Raw genomic sequence first — 21442 nt, forward strand, 5'->3', positions numbered from 1 at the left:
CAAGAAAAACCCATGACAGAAAATTTAAAAACAAATGTGTGCCAGGGACCAGTCACAGGCTAAATAGAGAACAATGAGATCATCAGAGAATCAGTCAAATGGGAGCTGCTCTTTCAGTACTGGCTTTAAGTCAGGATGATCTCATAACAGAACTGCTCAGAGGCAATTTTATCTTTTAATGCTAATAACAACTTCCTCCAGTAGTATCAACTTGGTGTATTCAGAACAACACTGTGACTCTCTCAGTCTAATCTGTACCGGACACTGTCAAAGTTGATGCCAACACATCAAACCTTCAAGTTAATATCACATCATAACCAAGCATATCAACAGCATACCTTGATTGTTTTTGTTCTTTTCTGCTCCTCACTGGAATTGTTTTGAGCCAAGATGATCATCTGAGAGGAACCACATCTTTTCCATGTAACAAGGCTACCACCATTAGGCCAAAAGAGGCACGTACAAGTCTTGCATTCACATATATTTGAAACGTGGAATTCTAATGAAGTCAGAAGCAAACCACGCAGTAGTTACCGCACAGATACGATGTGAATATGTTTAGTTTGATTATCTAGATGCTGCTGTGATAAGCAAATAATATATGTGATGAAGGCTGGAGCAGTTAAAACACAATGCTTAAGAACTGTGAAGCATAATTTCTTCGGTCATAGCAGCACTTTTCTGTTTGTCTCAAATGCGTCGGAATTCAATACTGTCAAATTTGACTGAAACATTATCCTTCATCTCACTGCAGTGCTGTGCAAATAAGTTCATCTTAGACTTGTTAAAGGTGTGGTGCATCTGGGTTCGAGTTTGATTTTAACCACAGTGAAAGTGCATTAAAATGTCAGCTTCGCCATTAAATAAATTGTATATTAACCGTGATTCAAAATGATGAAATGAAGCTTTCTCAAAACAGTTTTATTTCATGTTAAATGAGTAAACATGAACAGTGTTACAACTGCAGTTCCTGGACATTTTTCTATTTCCCTTACTGTGAACTATCTTGTATTAGAATCCCTGTCATCATCTTCTGCTAAATCTAATCATAAAAAACATGCAACCTGTATTTACATGAACAAGTTTCTTTGATATAAATTTGTCTCGCAGATTTAGTGAAAGCACTTAATTTGAACTTAAATATACATAAGAGAGCATTTCAATCGCTGTACATCTTAACTCTTCTTAGAAGGGAAGTGGAAATAAAAGTTTCCTGATCTTCAGTGATTCCGACAAATACAGGAGAGAGATTAAAGTCATTTCTTCGGCTCATTGTAGTGTCTACAGCTTGGCTTCTTTGATGACAGAAGGTGGATCCATGCTTACACTGTCACAGTCAGAGGGTCCCTATCAAACAAAAAAGGCCGGTTAATTTAATGCTTTAATGGACTTAACAAACTCAGTTTTATAGACAACTGATGAGCATTTTTTCATAGGAACAGTCTGAATAAAAACAAGATTACATGTCGCATGTTACACTGTCACCACAGACTGAAGAAATTTGAATTAGTCATATGCAAAAGTATGCAAATGTTCTGGTTTTTTTTCCAAATAAAAGCCACCTTTCCAGCAGACAAGCAATCAAAAAATGCACCTCTGTTTAAATGTAAAATAACTTCCTTTAATTTGATGAGTCTCAAATGATCTATCCATTGTGTCTGCTTTATCCTGTAGAGGATTGCAAAGGGGTGGAGTCAATCCTAACTGCTCTTCTGTACAAAACTGTACGTTAAACTTTGCTGAAGAACACAAACAGAACGTGTTGAATACTGGGAGATAGATATCAAGCTTGATTCAGATCAGATGATCTCCAGTTTGTCTGATGTGAACCTGGCCAAGACCACAGTAAATTTATATAGTGAACGCACACACGTGGTAGGTGTGTGATGAAAAGGAGCTGTGGGTGTAAAAGAGTAAGATGACTCCAAGAGTCCAGAATTAGGAGAGGAGGAATCTTCCAATATGACGATGATGTACTCCTTCAAGATCTCAGCTTCTAAACAAGAAAAATGTCGTGACCCAGCAAAGTATGTTGCCTGAATTGATTCCAACAGAACACCTTTAAGGTATTTCAAAGGAAAGGGAAAACAACAAACCCATTCCAGCAGAGAGCAGCTAAAAAAGATTCTCAGAAGCGTGTCAGAACACCTCTGCAGGTATTTGTACGAAGTATTGAAAGAAAGCTATTTGAATCTCAGCAATGAAGGGTGTGCTGACATCTGCTAAACAGAGTTCCTGCACTGGGGCTTGCATTTCAAACACATGGTGGCAGGAATGGACCTTACAAAACATAAAATATGAAACGGAAATGTCATACAGTCAGTCAATCCAGCAAAAATGAAAAGTTTCTGACTTTAATTCATGGACAGTTACCCGAAGCAGTCCTCAAACTCCTGAAGCTTTCATATAGTTTCCTTAGTGAATTACAGTAATACTCTGTGGGCAGATTTTAAGCCTAGATAGATAGACATCCAGATAGTTATTTTGCTTTTCTTACAATTATATGTCAAAATGCTTTCTTTGTTAAAGGCCTGTACAATGATATGTCACTTAATCTGATTCCATCAAATAACTGCACAGTAAAATCATTCTTTGTAGCAGTGATCCTTACCAATCCCATGTACTGCGATTAGATATTTTCTAGTGTTTGGTCACAACTGCTGTGGGATTTTTGATGGGTTTATTTATTACTTTAGATCGCATGAACACATTATCGTAAGCCAGGGTGAAATAGGAGTGAAATGAATCATATTTTGTGTGATTGTGTGAAAAGGTGAGTGTCGATCGTGAGAAACAAAGAAATAGAGGTGGGAGGTTTAATAGTGCAGGGTGAAAGGGTGAACAGTAGGTGACTGACATTAGTGTGTGGTGATTGCTTTGTGCTCCTACCTTTGGGATTCCGTTTGTTGAGCTAAGATTTGAGGAGATTTTTTTTTTTTGTGGAAACAGAAAAGTTTGATTGATCAGGCTTGAGAGGGAGGAGTCTGCTGTTGGGAGATTAGCGTCGTGGCTCCATAGTCTTGTCCCAACTTCTGCCTTTCCTCCTAAAACAACAGCTACCGATCAATTCTCATTCAGCATTAATAGAGATGTGAGGCTCCAGTCTGGGATGAAGTTTAACACAATTTGATCTGAACTGACTTCCCATTTGGGGATTTTTTGTTTCTTCAGAAATTGTATGAGCATGTACAGTACTGAGCAAAAATTCTTGAGCCACACACCTATTTCTTCATATGTTACCAGCCAAACAGGAAATGATTGCAGCAATTTATTGAAAGTCAAAGTCAATATTTGGTATGAGCACCTCTATTCTTCAACACAGCCTGAACTCTTCTTAGACCAACTTTCTTGTAATTAAGTAGTCTTCAGGAATATTTTCTCCAGGCTTGTTGAAGGACATCCAAAAGCTCTTCTTTGGATGCTGGCTGCTTTTTGTTCCGTTCTCTGTCAAGATGATCCCACACTGCCTCAATAATGTTGAGATTCAGACTCTGGGGAAGATTCATCCCTTCATAAGACCTGCTCTCCCTGATTTTCAGTCCGGTTCTTGTGTCATTTGGCACAGCTCAGCCTTTTCTCCTCGTTTCCAATTTTAAGAATGACTTCTTGACAGCCACCCTTACATGGAGACCGTTTTCGATGAGGCTTCAGGGAACAGTAGATGGATCAACTGAGGGTCCAGATGCATCTCTCAGGTCCTGTCAGGTCTTTGCTGGATTTTTTCTATTTTTTTATGGACATCACTTTCAGAAGTTGCCCATCTGCTGTAGATCGTTTTTAAGGCCTGACCCTTATTCTTTTGGCTGCTACTTGTCCAGTTTCCTTACATTTTTTAAGGACACACTGCACACCATGCTGAGATATACCAAGTTATCAGCTACTAGCTCTTTGGGAGTCTCCCTGTTAGTGCAAAAATATAATTTCATGTCTGTCAAACTGTGTTATCTTTTGCATTTTTCAAAGATCTAAGATCTAAAATTGATTCTTTGCTAAGTTGTCAGTTCTGTGCAAACAACACTGGCTCATCCCTCGACTTTGGCAACTTATTTTATGCTTGAATTACTTTCAACTCAGTGATAAGTGGCTGATTGGAAACAAAATTTAAAGAGATGAGGGATAGCGTTAAGACTTTTGCACAGTACTGTAATATAGAACTGTTGAGCTCATAAAACTGTCCAGCAGAAGGCGCACAAGTGCATGTCTCAAAAGATTAGATGCATTGCCTCGAGTGACTCAGGCATATTTAGAAAATAATTGAACAATTTGAGTTGTGTTACACTAAATCTGACTGTCAGCACTCATAACTTCACCACAGATCGGAGACCCACCGAGAAATAGTAAGAAATGTGTTTGATGGAACCGGTTGAGGGCAGAGAAAATCACAAAGACATTCCTTGCTGAGAGGCTGTAGACAAATGCTTCTTAGTTAAAACTTTTTTAAACATATATGCATCTTCACCTCACTTAAGTCATTTCCAAGCATCTTTCCTGCTTATACAATTACCTCAGAGGCAAATGGGAAGAGTTACTTTGACTTCAAAATAATTTTTGCATAACTGGCATAGACATGCAGGCTAATCAAAATGACAGCAAAAATAGACACAATAGGACATGTAGGGTTGGTTATTTGTGTAGCCGAAGAAAGTGCACATGTGACAGACTGACTGACCTACATGGAAACTTTAGCAAAAGTATTAAACAATGAACACATTCACTTCACAGCAGACGTTTTAACTTTTCACAGTTGTTACAAGTGTTACCCAATATCATTCAGCCACCAGCCACCATTAATCTTAATATCAAATGCTAATATTTGATAATACTATTTGTATTATCTGCTGTCATATCTTTCTCACTGTAAAATGTCAAAATGTCTTCCGCAAAATAAGCTGTTTTCACTTTAAGCAACACCCCACGTTCTTCCTTTACTACCCATATATCCCCAGCAAACAAACAAGCATCACATCCTCGGCTGGCTTCAACACTTACAGCAGCTTTGGTCAGCAGGTTTGCCTTTTGTCTCCGTAGATCAGACTTGATTAAACCTTCAGAAAAATAAAAACACAGTGAACGGGATGGATAATGCATAGTACTTACTGAAACTAACTGAGCATATAAATAATAATGAGGGCTGTCCTTAATCTGTGTAAACAAAAAAAAAAACAAAAAAAAAACATGCATGTTTCTGACACAATGCAGTAACTGCGACTATCCAGTAGGTGGCTCAAAAGAACAGTGGATCCATTAAATTATAATAAACTTTGTTGAATATTTCCAATGACAGTGTAGCAACAAATGCCAAACCTGAAGGTAACTTTAGTTCGTGACCAACTAAGATCATGCACAATTACATAAAGAGCTTGATAATTAACTTAATTTTCCACCTGAAGAGAAACTTTAACAAATAGTAACGTTTGATAAAAGACTTGCGTGGCACTCTCATGCACCTAATCAGCCTCATGAGAAACTGTTATTACAAATTAAAAAGGAGGTGGTTTTCCTCAAAACATTTCTATTTCTTTTGAAACTGGCTACAAGAAGTCCACTCATATGACAACATTCTGAGTAAGTTACAAAGACAGTGAGTCAGTCTGACCTTTGATTGCAGAGAAGTCCCATTTAAAATTCATGTTTCTCCAGTGAGCACAAGGTTTAGTGCCTCAGTGGCTAATGCCTTTTTTTGTGGTTATACTTTGTTCATAAACCCCTCAATGGGCCTTGCAAAAACACTTTAGTGGCTCTGTATTGACTAAGGCATGAAGTGTCACCTTTTATGGTTGAAAACACACTGCTACTGTGTGTATAATTGTGCAGCAGCCACAGCTAGATTTTATCTCCACGAGGTTCTTAAAAGCTGTGTTTCATATTTTTGGTTCTAGGATTGCAACTATTGTCAACTGCTCTCTCTTTACTTGCATTTACCCTTCCAAATTCATACAATACACTTTTTGCCCCTTAACTTTAGGCAGATCTCTAAGGTGATAGTCAAATAAAGATTATCTGTCCCCACTTAGATAATCTCTTTTATGCATAACAAGAAAATCTTTGCCCCATTCATAGCACTGAGAGCTCCCCCATGACCCTTTCACTTAGCCCAACCCCTCCATTTTGAAGGGATGCGGCACCCCTTCTTTTTCTGGGGATTAAAGTAAAGTGGTCATATCCCTTCAAATGGGGCATTTGGATGGCTTGAAGGTTACTACCCCTTGATCAGCAAAAGAAAAGGGCCAAAGGAAGAAATTGGGATTTGTCCTAAACCTCAACTTGTCACCAGATGACTTTAGAGTTTCTGTCAAAGTGTTTGGGATGTGGAAAAATCTCAACATCTTGTTTTATATGTTTTTTTTAAAGCAAACGTTATCAAATGGCATTTTGTAGCAGTTGATGGTTGCTAAATACAGACTCCATCACTGTAGTTATCTTACGTTTTGATTCTTAAACAAATCAATTTAGATATTTGTGTGTGTATGTTTTATGTTACGCATCTAACATTTATTGCAGGACAATTTTTTTTAACTTTGTTTTTCAAATATGCTGCGTAAACAAACCTTTCTGTAACCGGGTGATGCAAACCTTTCCATTACTTCAGTTAATGTAACATCTGCCGTGCCTCGCGAAAGATATTCACTTGTGAGTGAAGAGGACAAAGGCTTTATGACAAATAATAAGAAATTCTTTGTCATTATTTTGAAAACAGTGTTTCCAAAACATTGACAGGATCTCCTAGCATTAAACCCTGAAATAGCTTTTCAAAGAACACAGTAACAGTCTAGGAATTGATCATCTTCTCACAGGAGCGTGAGTAACTACAACAGAAGATGTAAAGGCTCATGCATCTCTGTATGAGTGAGTCCGCATCGTTTTTCAGTCACTAAGGTCCTACCTGTCATAATTGTGCCTATTAGAAGAAAGACACACAAGAAGATGTTTCCTGCCAGCGTGCCAAACTTGTCAATAATCCTCCCTTGGCAGATGGTGAATATAATGCCAAACACCTGTGTGTAGAGATCATGGATTGTTAGGGGTAAAGCTGTTTTTACACGCACTCGAAATCACAATAAGATACAAAATATAAAGCTACTGTAGTCACACAGTATCAAAGGCTAATAATACTGTTTGAGCTATCAGTTCTTTTAATATATATATATCCCAGGACACCAACACTGATACAGAGTTGAAAAATATTAGTGACCCACATTTATCGAACAAGGAAAGCAGATGTCATACAATCCAGTATTTGTTTTGGGTTCTTTGACTCCACTGTGTTATAATTTCCCTGCAGGGAGTTGAGCTGTACCTGTGCTGAACAGTTGAGTAGTCCTGAGGAAGTTCCCTCCGACTCTGGGTATGTCAGTTCAACTGCAAATTCAAAGCCCAGTGGCAGGTAGCCCGTCATGAAGAACCTGCACACACACAAGAGTCACAAGAGGACCTAACCGCAGCTACATTTCTCTGACAATATTTCAGAAACAGATGTACCTTCACTGCTATAGACTGTAGTTTACATTCACATCATTATAGTGCACAAGTTCAAGATTAATGCTCTATTCTATTTCTACATGACACCGGTGATGTTAGACTTTAAACAGTCCACTTCTCTAAAAACAAAGTGCAGGATGTTGTCCTTTCACTAAAGTGACAACAAGTGAAACTTAATCAGAAGGTTCGTGGCAGCAGAACACATCAGCGTGAGTCACTCCATAATGACAATAAGTACACATTGATTACAAGAACACATAGCAGCACACATGACGCTGTTGCATATTGTTGGTTCTCTTTGTACAGATTTCTTGATGCCCATCACTGCCCACATTAGAAAGAATAAGCTAAAGCAATGTTATAAAGTCAAATGAATGCTGAACGTGGACAGAGAGCAGTATTCTCTTTGCTTTGCGTGTCCTGAATTCAAATACCAGGTTAGTGGGTATAAAAGCAAAACTTTACCTCCGGTTCTGTGCAAATGCTTATCAGGTCAAAGCTGAAATAAGCAATGCTCTAACTTAAAGCTGTAAATGTATAACAAAAGTCTTGATATAGTAAATGGTCTGCACATGTATAGCACCCACGTACAGTTACTTAGTTACTTCTCCGACTGCTTATTGTTTACTAAGGGTAAAATGTCGGATTTAGTCACATTTGTATATTTACACTGAACTTAAAACGGACTGAAATAATTACGGCTTTGTAAAAACGCCAAAGAAAATAGAGGATAATAAGTTTTAATGCTACGCATTTAACATTTATTGTAGAATATTTTTTGTCACTTTGTTTTTCAAATATGCTGCCATAACAAACCTTACTGTAACCGGGTGATGCAAAACTTTCCATTTCTTCAGTGAATGTAACATCTGCTCATAGCCATGCCTCGCGAAAGATATTCACTTGCGAGTGAGGAGGACAAAGGATGGAACAAGATCAATTCTGTTGTAACACAGTATCTTTTGAAAATGCACATAAAGAGCCCGATGAAAGCTTAACAACCCACGAGAATCGAGGGTATTTTGAATTAAATTCCGTACACATTTGTAAATGCACAAAAACAATAAAAAAAATGCAAGTTTTAAGTTGTGTGAAACATTTAGGGTGATCTATTAGCCCAGACATAAAATAAAGTAATGCAGCAAGCCCCTCTGTTTGGCCCTTTCAATGCTGCCTCCCCACGTTTCTATGGAAACCCAGAGGGGACAAACTAAACACTGATCCTAAAGTGGGCCTTTTTTTGCAGGCACTATAGTTTTTCTACACTTCTGGAAGGGAAGGATGAGGTAGTGAGCATTCAATTAACTTAGAACTTTTAGTCAGATTATCTATACAAAGAGAAAATAAAAAGAATAAAAGAATACCCAAGAGCTCCAGCAGTGATAAAAACTACCCAGAGGTGTCCTAGACTGAGTGTGGCAGCGTAGACAATCATCCCCACCAAAGACATGAAGTAGACTGCTAGAGTAGTCTGCCTGGAAGAACACACATGGGAAACACAACACTGAGCCCTGGAATATTCATGATGAAGTGGAACATTTCAAATCGTCTGGATAGAGTCTTCATGTCACAACAGTTACTGTTGCACAGCACGATAGTCTCTCACATGATTAAAAAAATGCAATGACATTACAAAGCAACAGTTTCATTCACAAATATTTTCAACAGGATTGTGTTGACCTCTTATAGTGATCATGTGTTTAAGACTATACACAGCAACGTGGTCAGTGAGCATAAGCAAACCGGTGCATTCCAGCATTCCAAGCTTTGGGGTGAGAAACACTGAATGTGAATGCTGAACGTTTAAATCCTGGATTTGTAATTAAATTCAAAATAACAGATTAACTGCACGGTATTGGAGAATGAGCAACTAGTTTAAATTCAACCCAGAAATTAATATTTTACTTTTAAATTATGCACCTGAGAAAACTTTTCAAGCTCGGTAACAACAGCAAAACTTTGAGCCAAATGGCAGAGGTGTTCAAAATAATCCTCACCCACAGCTCTACAATAGAAATAAAGCACAACAAATGCTAATCCACTTTATTCAAAGAACTGCCGAAAAAGCCTCACTTGGCAAGCTCAAATACTGTATGACATTACCAGATGAGACTGAGAGGGCCTTTGCGTGTGAGTCACAAACACAACTTTATTATCCAATTTGTAGTACATAACTCTATTACTACAACAGCTGTGTGTGTGAAGGGGGGGTCCAGCACTCAGGCTGAGAGCCCATGAGGCAGGAGCAAAAGGTCGAGAGGTCACAGATGTAACAGCATGCTGCACCTGGATAAAGACCAAACAGCTAAAACATGAACAATGCACAAGCTGAGAAGGGTAAAGACACACAGAAAGACAATTGCTTGTGTTCATGACAGATAAAACGTGTAAAAAAAAAAGTGGAGCCATATACTTTGGATTATCAATCATTCACCCAAAACTTTACTTGAACTTGACAGATTGTCAATATGTAGCCTGGTCCATGGAAAAATACAGCTCATAATAAAATGAAAAATTATACAATAGTTGCATTTTTCTTCCTCCCAACGTGCTGCTGATGGGATTTCCACTCCTGTCACGAGATGACGATGTTAATGATACCAAAAGCTGCCACTCTTCACAAGGATGAAAATGCAGAGCTAGGGGGAAGAAGGAGTTGGTGGGTGGCCATAAGCCCTGACCTTTTGAAGGTCCAAATCCCATCCTTAACAATCTTTGCCACGGTCCTTCACTTTTCTACTCCTGGTGTTTTTCTTCCACGTTTACTTTTCTACTTCACTCCCACTCACTAATGGTAAGAGTTAGGAGTTGCAAGTACATGGTTAATGACATGGTTGCAGTTACAGAACTATATACTGTGACAGACTAAACAGTTTCATACTCAGCATTTGTGGTTACTGTCACGTGATGCAATGCTATCTAACCCAAAATAACTGCCAACCTAAATGCTCCTGGATTATGAAACTACGACGTATTGGTACGGCGGAAGAACATTTCAGATCCACAGTTTCTGGTGAGACTGGCCTGTGTTTTTTCAGTTCATTTCTACATGAAATTTAACTTGACCATCTTTTTGAGTCCCCAAACACAACGGCGCCTCTGGAGAAAGTTCTGCTGAACAAGTTCTGCAACACTCGTGTTTTCCAGTTATTACAGGTGACTTACTTGTATGTTTTAGTTCTGTCAAGCCAAACACCACAGATGAGGGAGCCAACCATCCCTGCAATGACAATGGTGAGGCCGATCCTCCCAGCATTCACCTCTTCTCCCTGCACAGTCATAAAACACAGCACAGAGTAAAGAACAAGTGACCTTAGACATATGTGCCAAGGAAAGACATAATCTTATAATTAATCATTTCAGGGACGGCAGCACAAGAGAACTCGAGCGTAAACTCAGTTTCAGAGACATTATTCAATAACTAAACACTCAGGGGCTGAACATAGATCTTTGTATGCTCTCTCTTGGTGCCTTGCATGTCTAGATGTTATAGCCTTTTGCTGCCAGTTGGGGGCAGTATCATAAATATTTAGAACAACCTGAGCTGTGAACTGCTCTGGGCTGTGTTGACACTTGTTCCTCTTTTTATCTGAATTCCAGTTGTCGTTGGCCCTTCCCTGCCAACATCTCAAGCAAGTTTTTTTAAGCAGTCACTAAGAAGCATCTTCACTGGAGCCTGTGCATTGTCAGCTTTTTTGGAGGACTGCATGTCTGTCTGCCTCAGTTGAAAAAAAAACGGTAATTTGCAGAGGTTGCGAGGTCGGCAGACAGATACATTCGAGAGGGTATAAAACTGACTTTTGCCGCAGTCTGCAGTTCGAGAGCGAAAATCATCCCATTCCCCTGTTTATTACCAAGATGCCAAAATGAAATTATCATTATTTCACCTCCTACAGGAACAGCTAAGAAGCGAAAAAGGTCTAATTGAGTAAAAAACCAACATTTAGCATCGTCAGTCAGAAATATTGCCAATTTAAAAATGTTGTGGGAATTAAAGCCCTGGGTTGAAGCTACCAATATGTGAAACTGTGTCTAAAGATGCAAAAAATTATTGGTTGAGCCAAGAATTTTGTGTAACAGAAATCATTTCAGGTGACTGCAGAACTTACAGGGTAATGCTCGATGATCATACGGTTCAGAAGGGTACCAACGGCGTAGAAACAACCCACGTTCAGACCTGTCAGAGGAGACAAGCTTTCACACAACACCTGCACACGGAAAACCACAGAACAAAAATATCTCTATGGAAACTTTGATTTGTTTCTAGCTGACCCTAATCAGGATGGTTCAAAAATTAAAAGGGCCCCAAACTATATATTTCTTTTATTTAAAAAAAAAAACAAGAAGAACAACTCATAGACGTTGCTAAAACAATTAATAAAAAAGATACTGTATTTTATGCAAAGATTATAGCCTTAAATAGAAACACTGGGGTGACCAAGCCTTTTCTGTCGCTGCCCCCAGGCTCTGGAATAAGCTCCCCGTCGAGCTGCGTCTTATTTCTGACCTGGGCCTCTTCAGATCTAGGCTAAAAACCTACTTATTTAGGATTGCTTTTAATACCCAGTAGTATGATGACACTTTTATCTTATTCGATTTTGTTGTATTTTATTGCTTTCACTGTTCTTTTATTGTTTTTACTTATTCTTCTCTTTATTTATTACCTGCTGTAAAGCACTTTGGTACACCGTAAGGATTGGCTGTAAAGGGCTGTATAAATAAAGTACATTTACATTTAAATAATTTCTTTCATACAGCTGGACACTGAGCAACAGCAGCGGCAGCTCAGTTAAACTGGCAGGGACAGGTGGAGGCTGCAGCCTGCAGAGAGATCAGTGAAGTGTGCAGAGTTATCCCAAGGGTCATTTGGAGCATTAAAGAAGTACATAGAGGCCGACGCTGTCACTTCTGACACTCTTAACGCTTTTGTCCTGTGCTTGTCACGTGAAATGAAAGGAGGAAGGTCAAAGCAGAAACGGCTCGGAGCTGCTGCTCAGCGCTGCGGACATTTCACAATCCTGCCTGAGTGGAAGCCTCAGTAAGCTGCTGCTCAAGTCGTTTTCATGTCAATCAATCTGCCAAATTCTCCAGTAATCAATTAGCAGTTTAAAAGGTTGAAAAATGGTCACTTTCTAAGAGCCTAGAATTCCCGCTCATTTGCTGGATCAAATATATCCACTTAGAAAAATCCCAAAGGCAGAAAGCCTTTATATTTTAGAATATCTGCTTGAAAACTGACCTCAGTATTAGATCTATATTTTTTCGGTAACTGATGAAACAGACTCCCGTCACCACCAACCGTGTGTTTGACCTTTCAGTCTCATTGAGTTGACACATTTGTTAAACATTGTCAGACTATGGACAAACTTTGGACCTTTCCAGGACACGTTCACTTTTATTTTTTATGAATATTGTTATAACTTATAGTTTGTGTGCCCTGAAAAAGATAAGATAAACTATGTTACACGTTGAAATGTAAAGGGTTATGGCCTTCTTGGAAATCTGATAGTTTTATTGCTAACATTATTGCTGTAAAATCGCTGCATAAAAATGTAAAGGGTGAAAGTGTTGGACAGAGACCCTTCTGAGTCAGACTTTTAGTGCAGTCACAAAAATAAACCAAAGCAATGTTTACCGCCCACCTGTTTCAAGCTATATTTGACACAAATTAAGGCTGAACTAAAATATCAATCCCATTTTGAATCAATTTTAAAGAGCTGGGTAATATAATTTTACATGATAATGATAACATCTTATAATAATGACAAAGAGGACATTCGTTTATAATACTTAGGTGAGAAGCTATGACCATGACCAACCATAAGTGATGATGAGGAGGATGAAAGGCTTGTTGCGCAGTAGCCGTAGGATGGAGGCCATGTAGGAGTACTGCTCAGGTGGGATGCTGCGAGCTGTGGCCTGGGCCTGAGTCGGAGGAATTATCGGACGTTCCTGGAAAACTGACAAATATAGAAAGCCCAACGGCAACCTTATAAGCATCAAAACGGCAGATGAAGTGGGAGCAACATATGTTTAAAAGGATATCTCATTTCTAGAAATGTCATCGTTACTAATAAGTTAAAGTGTCAGTAGGAGTTAGTAAGTCTTAGTAAGACAGAAAAATCTGACTGAAATAATGGTGTTGTTGTTGAGTATATTTGAAGTCAAAGCTGCAACAGAGGAAAGAGGTATTTATAGACTACCTTTGATTCTTAAAAAAAACAAGGCCTCAGATTTCTATCCGAAACGTGTCGGGAGCCTGAGTTATTTTGTCGGGCACAGCTGGACAGGTCCAAACACACAGAGAGTACTAGAACACATCCACATAATTAATCAACCACTGAATTGCCCCAGTGAGTGTCAGCTGGCACGTTGCTTTGAGGACTGTCTGTATCTAAAGGGATGTAAGCTGTTTCAGGCGTCCTCTCTCCGAGGTGGCAGTACAGGCCCTCGTACCGCATGGGGGAACCACAGATGTTTTTCTTTGTGTCTCTTGGAGCTCAGCCAGCCCAGCAAATCTGACCTGGACGTGCGTCAGGGACAAGATCTCACTAACCCCAAGAAACTAACCTTCTTTCTGACACAGCTGTTCAACCAGTGGGGAGGTATGAACTGATTTCATTACATAATCTGAGCCATCACTGCATAAATGGTCACTGTTCTACAAACAAACCCTTGGAGTGCTCTAGTTTTCTTTAACACCTTGGTGATTCCTCTTATCAAGCCGACTTGAACCACTCAAATATCACTGCAACAGACTGTCTCTGAGGTTAACTCGGCCTTTTAACAAAGTGTCGCTGCCAAACTTTCACCTCTCTCCACACAGTAAATGCAAATTGTTCAGCTCTGGGAAGGTCTGCCCTGCTGACTCACTGGCCTGTTGCAGGACAACAGATGGCCCTGCCAGCAGGACAGCCCTCACACATGGCATCTTGCATGTATGCGTGAGAGTGTGCTGTGTGTATGAGTTTATATGTGTCATATCATGAAACTACTGCAGCCAATTGGTGTGGATTGTCTCACTGGAAAAATAAAAAATAAAAAATCAAGAGCAACTTAACTCATATTCATCACACTTTATGAGAGTGGAGTCTGTATTAAAGACTGTAGGGATAAGCTTTAAAAAGGACGGTACTTGTGGAAAGTTTGAAGTTTGCATCATCTTGTCACGGTGCCTGTAGTGAATGGTATTGGAAGATATAGATTCAAAGGAAAGTCTTTACCTTAAAACAATCCCATAACACGGCTGAGCCGAAAAAACTGTTAACTTAAGTTTGAAAAAACAAAAGACTAAACAGAAAATAAACCACACAAGGGAAACGCTAGGAACAGCACTATGGAGAGATAACAGTTGATGAAGTAACAGCAAGGATCTGACCAGGCCTGAGATTCACAAAGGGGAACTAACTCGGAGGTGACTGCAGCTGTGGCTGATTGAGTGGAGTTGAGCAGAGGACAAAGCAGGAAAACTGAAGATAACGTATAGGCTTAGACAAAATACCAACTAAGAGCACAGAACAGCGTAAACCAAGGACATAAGAAATGATTCAGTCGCAGCAAAGACTATAAACCCAAAGGACAAGAAGATCAAAGCACAAAAACATGGATCATGACACACCTGGCTTTTTACAACTGTCGGCCAAATGAGCTAATTAAAGTTTAAGAGGTTTCTGAGATCACTAGAAGTGATCTGCAAGCTTTTCATTTTAATCTTTAATTTAATCAGTTTGTCCCCTGCTCTCTTAACCGTTCATGTGACATTGATTTTGAAAAGACGTGCACAAACCTCTGCAAGCAACTGCACTTATCACACAGACATCTTAGTGGTATGTGTCTTTTCAATTCACTCGCGGCAAAGAAAGCAGACATTGTGGGTTAAAAACATTGTTAACTATTTCAGTGGGTCACGTGTAAAAGAGGTTTGTAATACTAAAATCACACCATGAAAGAACAGTCAGATTAAAAAGCACACACAGCACACTGTCCGGCTTATCACATGAGCAAAGAAATGGGCCGAAGTTTGAATTCCAGGCTAATTTATTAAAACAGGAGACTGTAGTCACAACACTAACTCACATAGACAATATAGACAGTGTAAATGTTGTGCATGGTACTACATGGAAATGCCTTCACAAGCATCCTTTTGTGCTGAGGAATGCTTACGAATGCCCACACCCACCCTTTCCCCAGACATCACAGCAGCTTTTCTCGTCAGACTTGTTACTCTTGGTTAGTTAGAGTTCTGCACAGAGACACACTAACACACCATAGTTCTAACTCACATCTATATTACGAAGTTACCCTCTCTCTAAATGATACAGGGCGCAAGTCCAGTTTTCTCAATAAGTGAAAAAAAAAGGATAAAAGAAATGGACGTGCTATTTATGAAGGGCCATGAAGCCAGGTAAAAACAAATGAAAGCTCTGAAGTCGGGATGTGAAGGAGAAAGACAAAAGGGAGTGAAAATGCAGGGTGTGCACAAATACAACAGACGGCTTTAACTAAGCATTTTCTCATATCCCGTCTTTCATGTCAAGTCAAGTCACTTCCCTCTTCCACAATGTGCTGAGTCCTTTTGTGGCCATTGGTTTTCTATTTCTGATGCGTCAATAACTAACAGTGACGTTCCTCACTGAACTTCGACTGCAAGTGTTTTTTTCTCAATCTCCCTGGTGCAGATCATCAGTTTTTTTCTCGCACACCGTATCGTCAAGAATTTGTAGATGAAAAAACTGTCACTGTGCAGATTCACTGAATAAGGTTTTCAAATTGACCTGAGCGGAAAAAAGTCCCACACGCTGCGCCTCAGAAAGTCTGAGCACAATAAGAGAAGCGGGTAAGTGAGGGGGACTGCAGCCATGACGCCACTGTAATTTTACTCACTTGACTGCTTCATTCATCACTAACATCTTTATCCATTCACAAAAATTCGCCAGTTACACGGTATAGTAAAACCAGTGATTAATTAACGTTCACGTGAGAACCAACCTGGCTGCAAGAACAAAAATATTATCCTTCATGGTGGTTAAAAATGTAGAGAGCTTTGGTTGTATCTCCAGAGGTGTTAAGCCATGTGCTGTCACTCCATTATGGAAGTGAATGGAGTGTGGATGGAAGAGAGGTGTAAACCGAATGGGAAGTCATGAAAAATGGGAGTAAGCTGACACGAACCAAATCACTCAAGAACCACAAGAGATACCGAAACTAGAAGTCGTCATTCCCTCTTTTTGACCAGCTAAATGCAGTTACAACGCCAGCGTGTCATAAATCATCAGCATCAGTTAAAATAGTTTTGTTCTTATTGCTGGTTAAAATATTACTGCGATTGGTGCCCTGGGAGGAGGAGTGACTGGAAATGATCCCGAAGCTTTTGATAAAACAACTATTTTACCTGTTTCTTTAGAACCACTGTGTTATAAAAGACAAAAGTAGAAGTAGAAATGTAAAAAATTGAAAAGTAAATGCTTTAAAGGTGGCACACAACCAAAATCATTTGCATGGCAATATGTAGTGCATTTATCTTACCAAACACAACGAGGATGAAGAGAAACGTCGCCACTCCTGCTGTTATGAAGAACATAGTTCTGATGTGGTGAGCCAGCTCATCCATGTCATCTACATTAGGCACCAGAATAGGAGGCACAAGGAACCCGATGGCAATACCAAGCTGTATGAAATTATGCACAGTTAAAACAAAACAAATGACTAAATGGTTAATACATAAGAAGTGAGCACAAATGCCACATTATTGTGCTATCAAAAGTGATAGCAGTTTCTGTTTGACACATTTTTTTTCACCCTTCTTTCTGGTCTTGTAGATCTAGACTAAATTGTTTTTCACCCAATATATTGACAAGATAACATTGCCATTTATGTGACAAGTTTACATTTGTATGTTTTAATGTCTAACATTCAATGTTCATCATCAGGATGGCTTTAAGATGCAAACTTCAATTGCAATTTTAAGACGCGGGTGACTTTTACAAGGGAAAATAAACAAAGTGATGTCCAGTTCTGGCGACAGAATCGAATTAAACAATAAATGATTTATGTAATATCTAACCATGCATCGATGGGCATATCATATGTATTTAATTTAAAAGCTTTGCTTCAATTGCAACCATGTGAAATTAAGTGAAACATTGTTATTGAATCAACATAACATGATCTGGGAAGAAGGACTCTATACTTTAACTTCAAAACAGACCAAGCACAATGAAAAGGCCTCAACAAATAGTAGACACAGTTTTCTCTGGACTCTGACACCAAGATGCTAAAAGTCCTATTTGACTCTGGCATCCACTCCAGTTCTGCGTGATCTACAGACAGCTGAGGCAGAGCCTCACTGTGCAAACCCTGCGGCAGAAAAATATCAAACTCTAAATTCTTGATTTGTTATTGAAGACAAACCTGGTTTCCCAGAACTCCTATGGCACAAGCAGTGGAAACCTCTGTCTCTCCGAACCACACTGATGCAAGGTAAGACGGAATACCTAGGACAAACACTGTGGCTACTGAGCACACAAACTGGCCAAAGAAGGTCAGTGGAAACATATCAGGACTGGCACTACCAATTTTTATCCAAGCACCAATGCAATTAAAGGCTGACCCAACAAGGACAACATCTCGGATACCCCTGTTGTCCAAGAGCCAGAGGACGGGCAAAATAAGTGGAATGTATGTGAGAAGGTAAATCATGGACAACCAGTCAATAGCCAGAGAGTCAATGTTGTAGAAGCGCATAAATATGTTGCTTATAATGCTGTACTGGAGCCACGTGCAGGCATTGCTGGCTGAGACGGCACTGAAGAGAAACAGCATCAACCAGCGACGATGGTAAAGCTTGGTTTCAGCCCTTGAGGCAACCTCTGTCTGGTCACTTAATGTTTCAATGTCTATTTGGGATCCAGTGAAGAGGTCTCTGCCTAAAGGTCCCGAACTCCACTGCGGCGAGGTGAAGCCTGAAGCGAGATTCTTTGCAGCCTTGGAGCGCCGCCATTCTTCACCACTGAGCTCAGAATTTGCATGGTTTCCTTTCAAAGAATTCTTTTGTGGCATTTCAACTGTCCTGAAGCAGCTGTGCACTGACTGGAAAGAACGAGGTGAGAGGTTTTAAGATTCCAGAGCTTGTGTCCTAACAGCTTGCTGTCCTGTCCGCAAATTGCTTGGTGCTAGAAAAATGTAAGAGAGTGAGTACAGCTGTCCCCAGTCCTGTTTCAACTCACTGCATGTGATGGCACTGAGCCTCAACAGCGCATATCCTCATGTCCATTACCTTCATTCCTATCATGTGATGTTGATTTAGGAAATCATCCAATTCTGTTAAAAACCACTCCTACCAACTCACATTAACATAACCACTTCAGCTAAATTGCCAAATAACATTAAAGAAGAAAGCTAAGACGAAATGTTGAACTTTAATTACATCTCTTGTGTAAGCTAACTCATTTGAATGTAAAAAGCTGCCGAAAAAGGTCATTTTTTTGTTATTGTTCACCATGTTCAGAGAAGGATCGTGTGCAAGCTCTCCGAGGTGTTTCTCACAAAGGAAAAATCTGATGTTACAAAAATGAGCCCTCTTGCCTGGAGGCTCTACACTGGATCTGCAGAGGAGTATGCCGTAACACTGTGAAGCAGATTTTCTCAAGTACTTCTTAAAGGGAAGCCTGTGCCTACAGCTATGACTCCATCAGAGAGTCTACAACTGCCTGCTCATATCTATAAAAAGATGGATCCACAAACCCCGCTCCTACTCTTTGTTATAACATTTCCCAGCACAGCATGATGAGTTTTCAGTGACATTTACTGCTGAGTCGATATAAAGTGACTCAGGTGTTGTTTGTTCAGAAACTTTAAGTGTCAACTCCGGAGCTCGTGTGCTTTTAGCTGCTTGTCAAAGATTAAATGTGAATCTTCATGTAAAAATTGTTTTGGGTTTCTATGTGTGGTCATTCAAGTAATATCCCATATTACAGTTTAACTCATGTGTAATGACTGCTAGTCACATTCAAAACAATGTCAACTCAAGACAAGTTTATGAGCAGACTTTGTAATTCTGCCCGAGTTTTTCTATTTTGGAGGGCATAAAAGAAAAACACTATACACACAATGATATGTAACAAAATAATGAACAATAGGAAGTTATGAAAAGATGGCTGTGCATTGGGCAGTGCAATCAAATGTATATATTTTTGTATTAATGGTATAAAAGAGTATGATAAGGAGTGCAGTGGTGAGCTCACCCAGTGCACAGAGATGAGCGTCCTACAGCGCTTATCTTATTTAAGAAGGAACTGCTCCTCTTATTATCTGAATGTGCCAAATTAAGCCACGCTGGCTGATGTCATTCTGAAGTCCATGGTGATGACATATAAACTTATATATTTAAAAAAAAAAGGGACACAAAGGATAAATACTACAATAATGGCTCATTTGAATTTCATGTGTTCTAAATTCTTTTTCTTTGTGTTCCCTGAGCCAGGACCAGAACCTGCAGTTGTAAATACATGTTTCCTCTTGCATGCTGTTTTTTTTTTTTTTTTTTGTGTGTGTTTTACTGCTGTTGGTTCTCTTATGTGCAATACTTAGACACAGAGGAGATTTACTGAAATCGTGCGTAATAACGGAAACGTGCCAAAGAGAAGGGGGACGTGATTACTGACCTGTGCGGCTGGAGACCGCTTCAGAAACCAGTCAGGTGAAGAGCTCATATGACCAACTTATTAACAAGACACATTTGCATCACCTAATGTGACTTGATTACCTGATTCCCGAATACTCCTATCGAGCAGGCGGTGGACACTTCCTCCGACCCAAACCAAACTGAGGCGATTTTTGACGGCATCCCGAGGATAAACACCTGCGCACACGAGCAGCAAAACTGTCCCAGTAGCGTGACTGGGAAGAGGTCGGGTCGGACGCTGGCCACTTTGATCCACGTCCCGGCGCAGTTGAGCGCTGTGGCCACGAGCGCAATCACCCGGAGCCCCTTCTTGTCCAGCAGCCAGGTCACCGGGAAGATGAAGGGAATGTATGTCAGCATGTAAATCATAGACATCCAGTCTATGGTGAAGGCGTCCACGTTGTAGAACTTCATGAAAATGTTGCTGATTATTCCGTACTGGATCCATTGGTAGGAGTTGCACAGTGAATATGAGCTGAACAGGAGAACCATGAACCAGCGCCGCTTGTACAGGCGGATGGGTTGCAGGGAGGCATGGCCGACCTCCTGCGTCTGGTCGCCGGTAAGCTTTGCCGCGTCACCCGCATCAACTTTCAGATGGTTCTCCAAATTCGCCTTACTTTGCTCCTCACATGTGTCTTCTTGTGCTTGTTTCTCAGTCATATTCATCAAGTCTTCCCGATGTAGCCACTCATGTAGGTCAGACTCACCTTTCTTCTACCCCGTCACTGTCAACTAAACTGAAACTGGCTGAAAGTCGCACTTTTTCATAGATGATCATTCGGCGCTCCCCAAAATTATTTCGAAAGACAGATCTACAGCTTTAATCCCTCAGAAAAAAAAATGAAGGAGGTAAATACAAACGTTCTTTCAAACCTCTCGACTGTCTATCTGGGCCACCGAGAAAAGATTTTTAAAATGTACAACTTCCAGTTTATGCAGATCTCTCGGTTCCATTAACACATTTCCTCCCCTGGGTGACGTCAGTTTAGGACCCCAACTTTCGCTTGAGACACGAGTAAGTTAACAAATGTAGAGTATCCGATTATGCCATGAATAAATATAGCTACTGAAGGTCGAGTTTTCCGAGCGATCACACGTGTTGGGGCGCCTGCTGTGACCCTCCACCCGGACTTAAAACCGCCGCTTAGGGATCTTGAAGTTGATAAACTCGGCCACAAGGGCGGAGTTTTATCAACAGTCCCATTGTAGTTTTTGAACAGTGTGCAACCCAGAGATACATGACACGGATACACTCGAAAACGTAAATAGTTTTTTTCC

General features: G+C 39.9%; 1 protein-coding gene across 4 annotated transcripts; it reads right to left on the reverse strand.

Annotated features, from left to right (window-relative positions):
• Window positions 1-906: 906 nt before the first annotated feature.
• On the reverse strand, window positions 907-21335 carry flvcr2b (FLVCR choline and putative heme transporter 2b). 4 transcript variants are annotated; one of them, XM_075458659.1, is made up of 11 exons: window positions 20243-21335; window positions 17005-17146; window positions 13299-13439; window positions 11589-11656; window positions 10645-10748; window positions 8844-8954; window positions 7298-7403; window positions 6884-6995; window positions 4990-5045; window positions 2890-3044; window positions 907-1347 (listed from the first exon to the last, which is right to left on the reverse strand). In XM_075458659.1, the coding sequence occupies exons 1-10, from the start codon at window positions 20828-20830 to the stop codon at window positions 2964-2966; spliced, it is 1509 nt and encodes a 502-aa protein (XP_075314774.1). In that variant the 5' UTR covers window positions 20831-21335; the 3' UTR covers window positions 907-1347; window positions 2890-2963. The 4 variants fall into 4 exon arrangements, with proteins under 4 accessions (XP_075314774.1, XP_075314772.1, XP_075314775.1 ...); XM_075458657.1 differs by lacking the exon at window positions 20243-21335 and adding an exon at window positions 17890-18703; XM_075458660.1 differs by lacking the exons at window positions 8844-8954; window positions 20243-21335 and adding an exon at window positions 17890-18703.
• Between the last annotated feature and the right edge of the window lie 107 nt (window positions 21336-21442).

This window comes from Odontesthes bonariensis, chromosome 24, assembly GCF_027942865.1.
Source record: "Odontesthes bonariensis isolate fOdoBon6 chromosome 24, fOdoBon6.hap1, whole genome shotgun sequence".
NCBI classification, from domain to species: Eukaryota; Metazoa; Chordata; class Actinopteri; order Atheriniformes; family Atherinopsidae; genus Odontesthes; species Odontesthes bonariensis.

What these genes read in the sequence shown, in the direction of transcription:
- flvcr2b (XM_075458657.1), bottom strand. Translation starts at nt 18,537, where the DNA reads ATGCCACAAAAGAATTCTTTGAAAGGAAACCATGCAAATTCTGAGCTC. An exon ending in TACTCAACTGTTCAGCACAG is followed by an intron (nt 6,996 to 7,297) that starts GTACAGCTCAAC and finishes CTCTACACACAG; the next exon opens with GTGTTTGGCATTATATTCAC. An exon ending in ACCTGCTGACCAAAGCTGCT is followed by an intron (nt 3,045 to 4,989) that starts GTAAGTGTTGAA and finishes CTGTTGTTTTAG; the next exon opens with GAGGAAAGGCAGAAGTTGGG.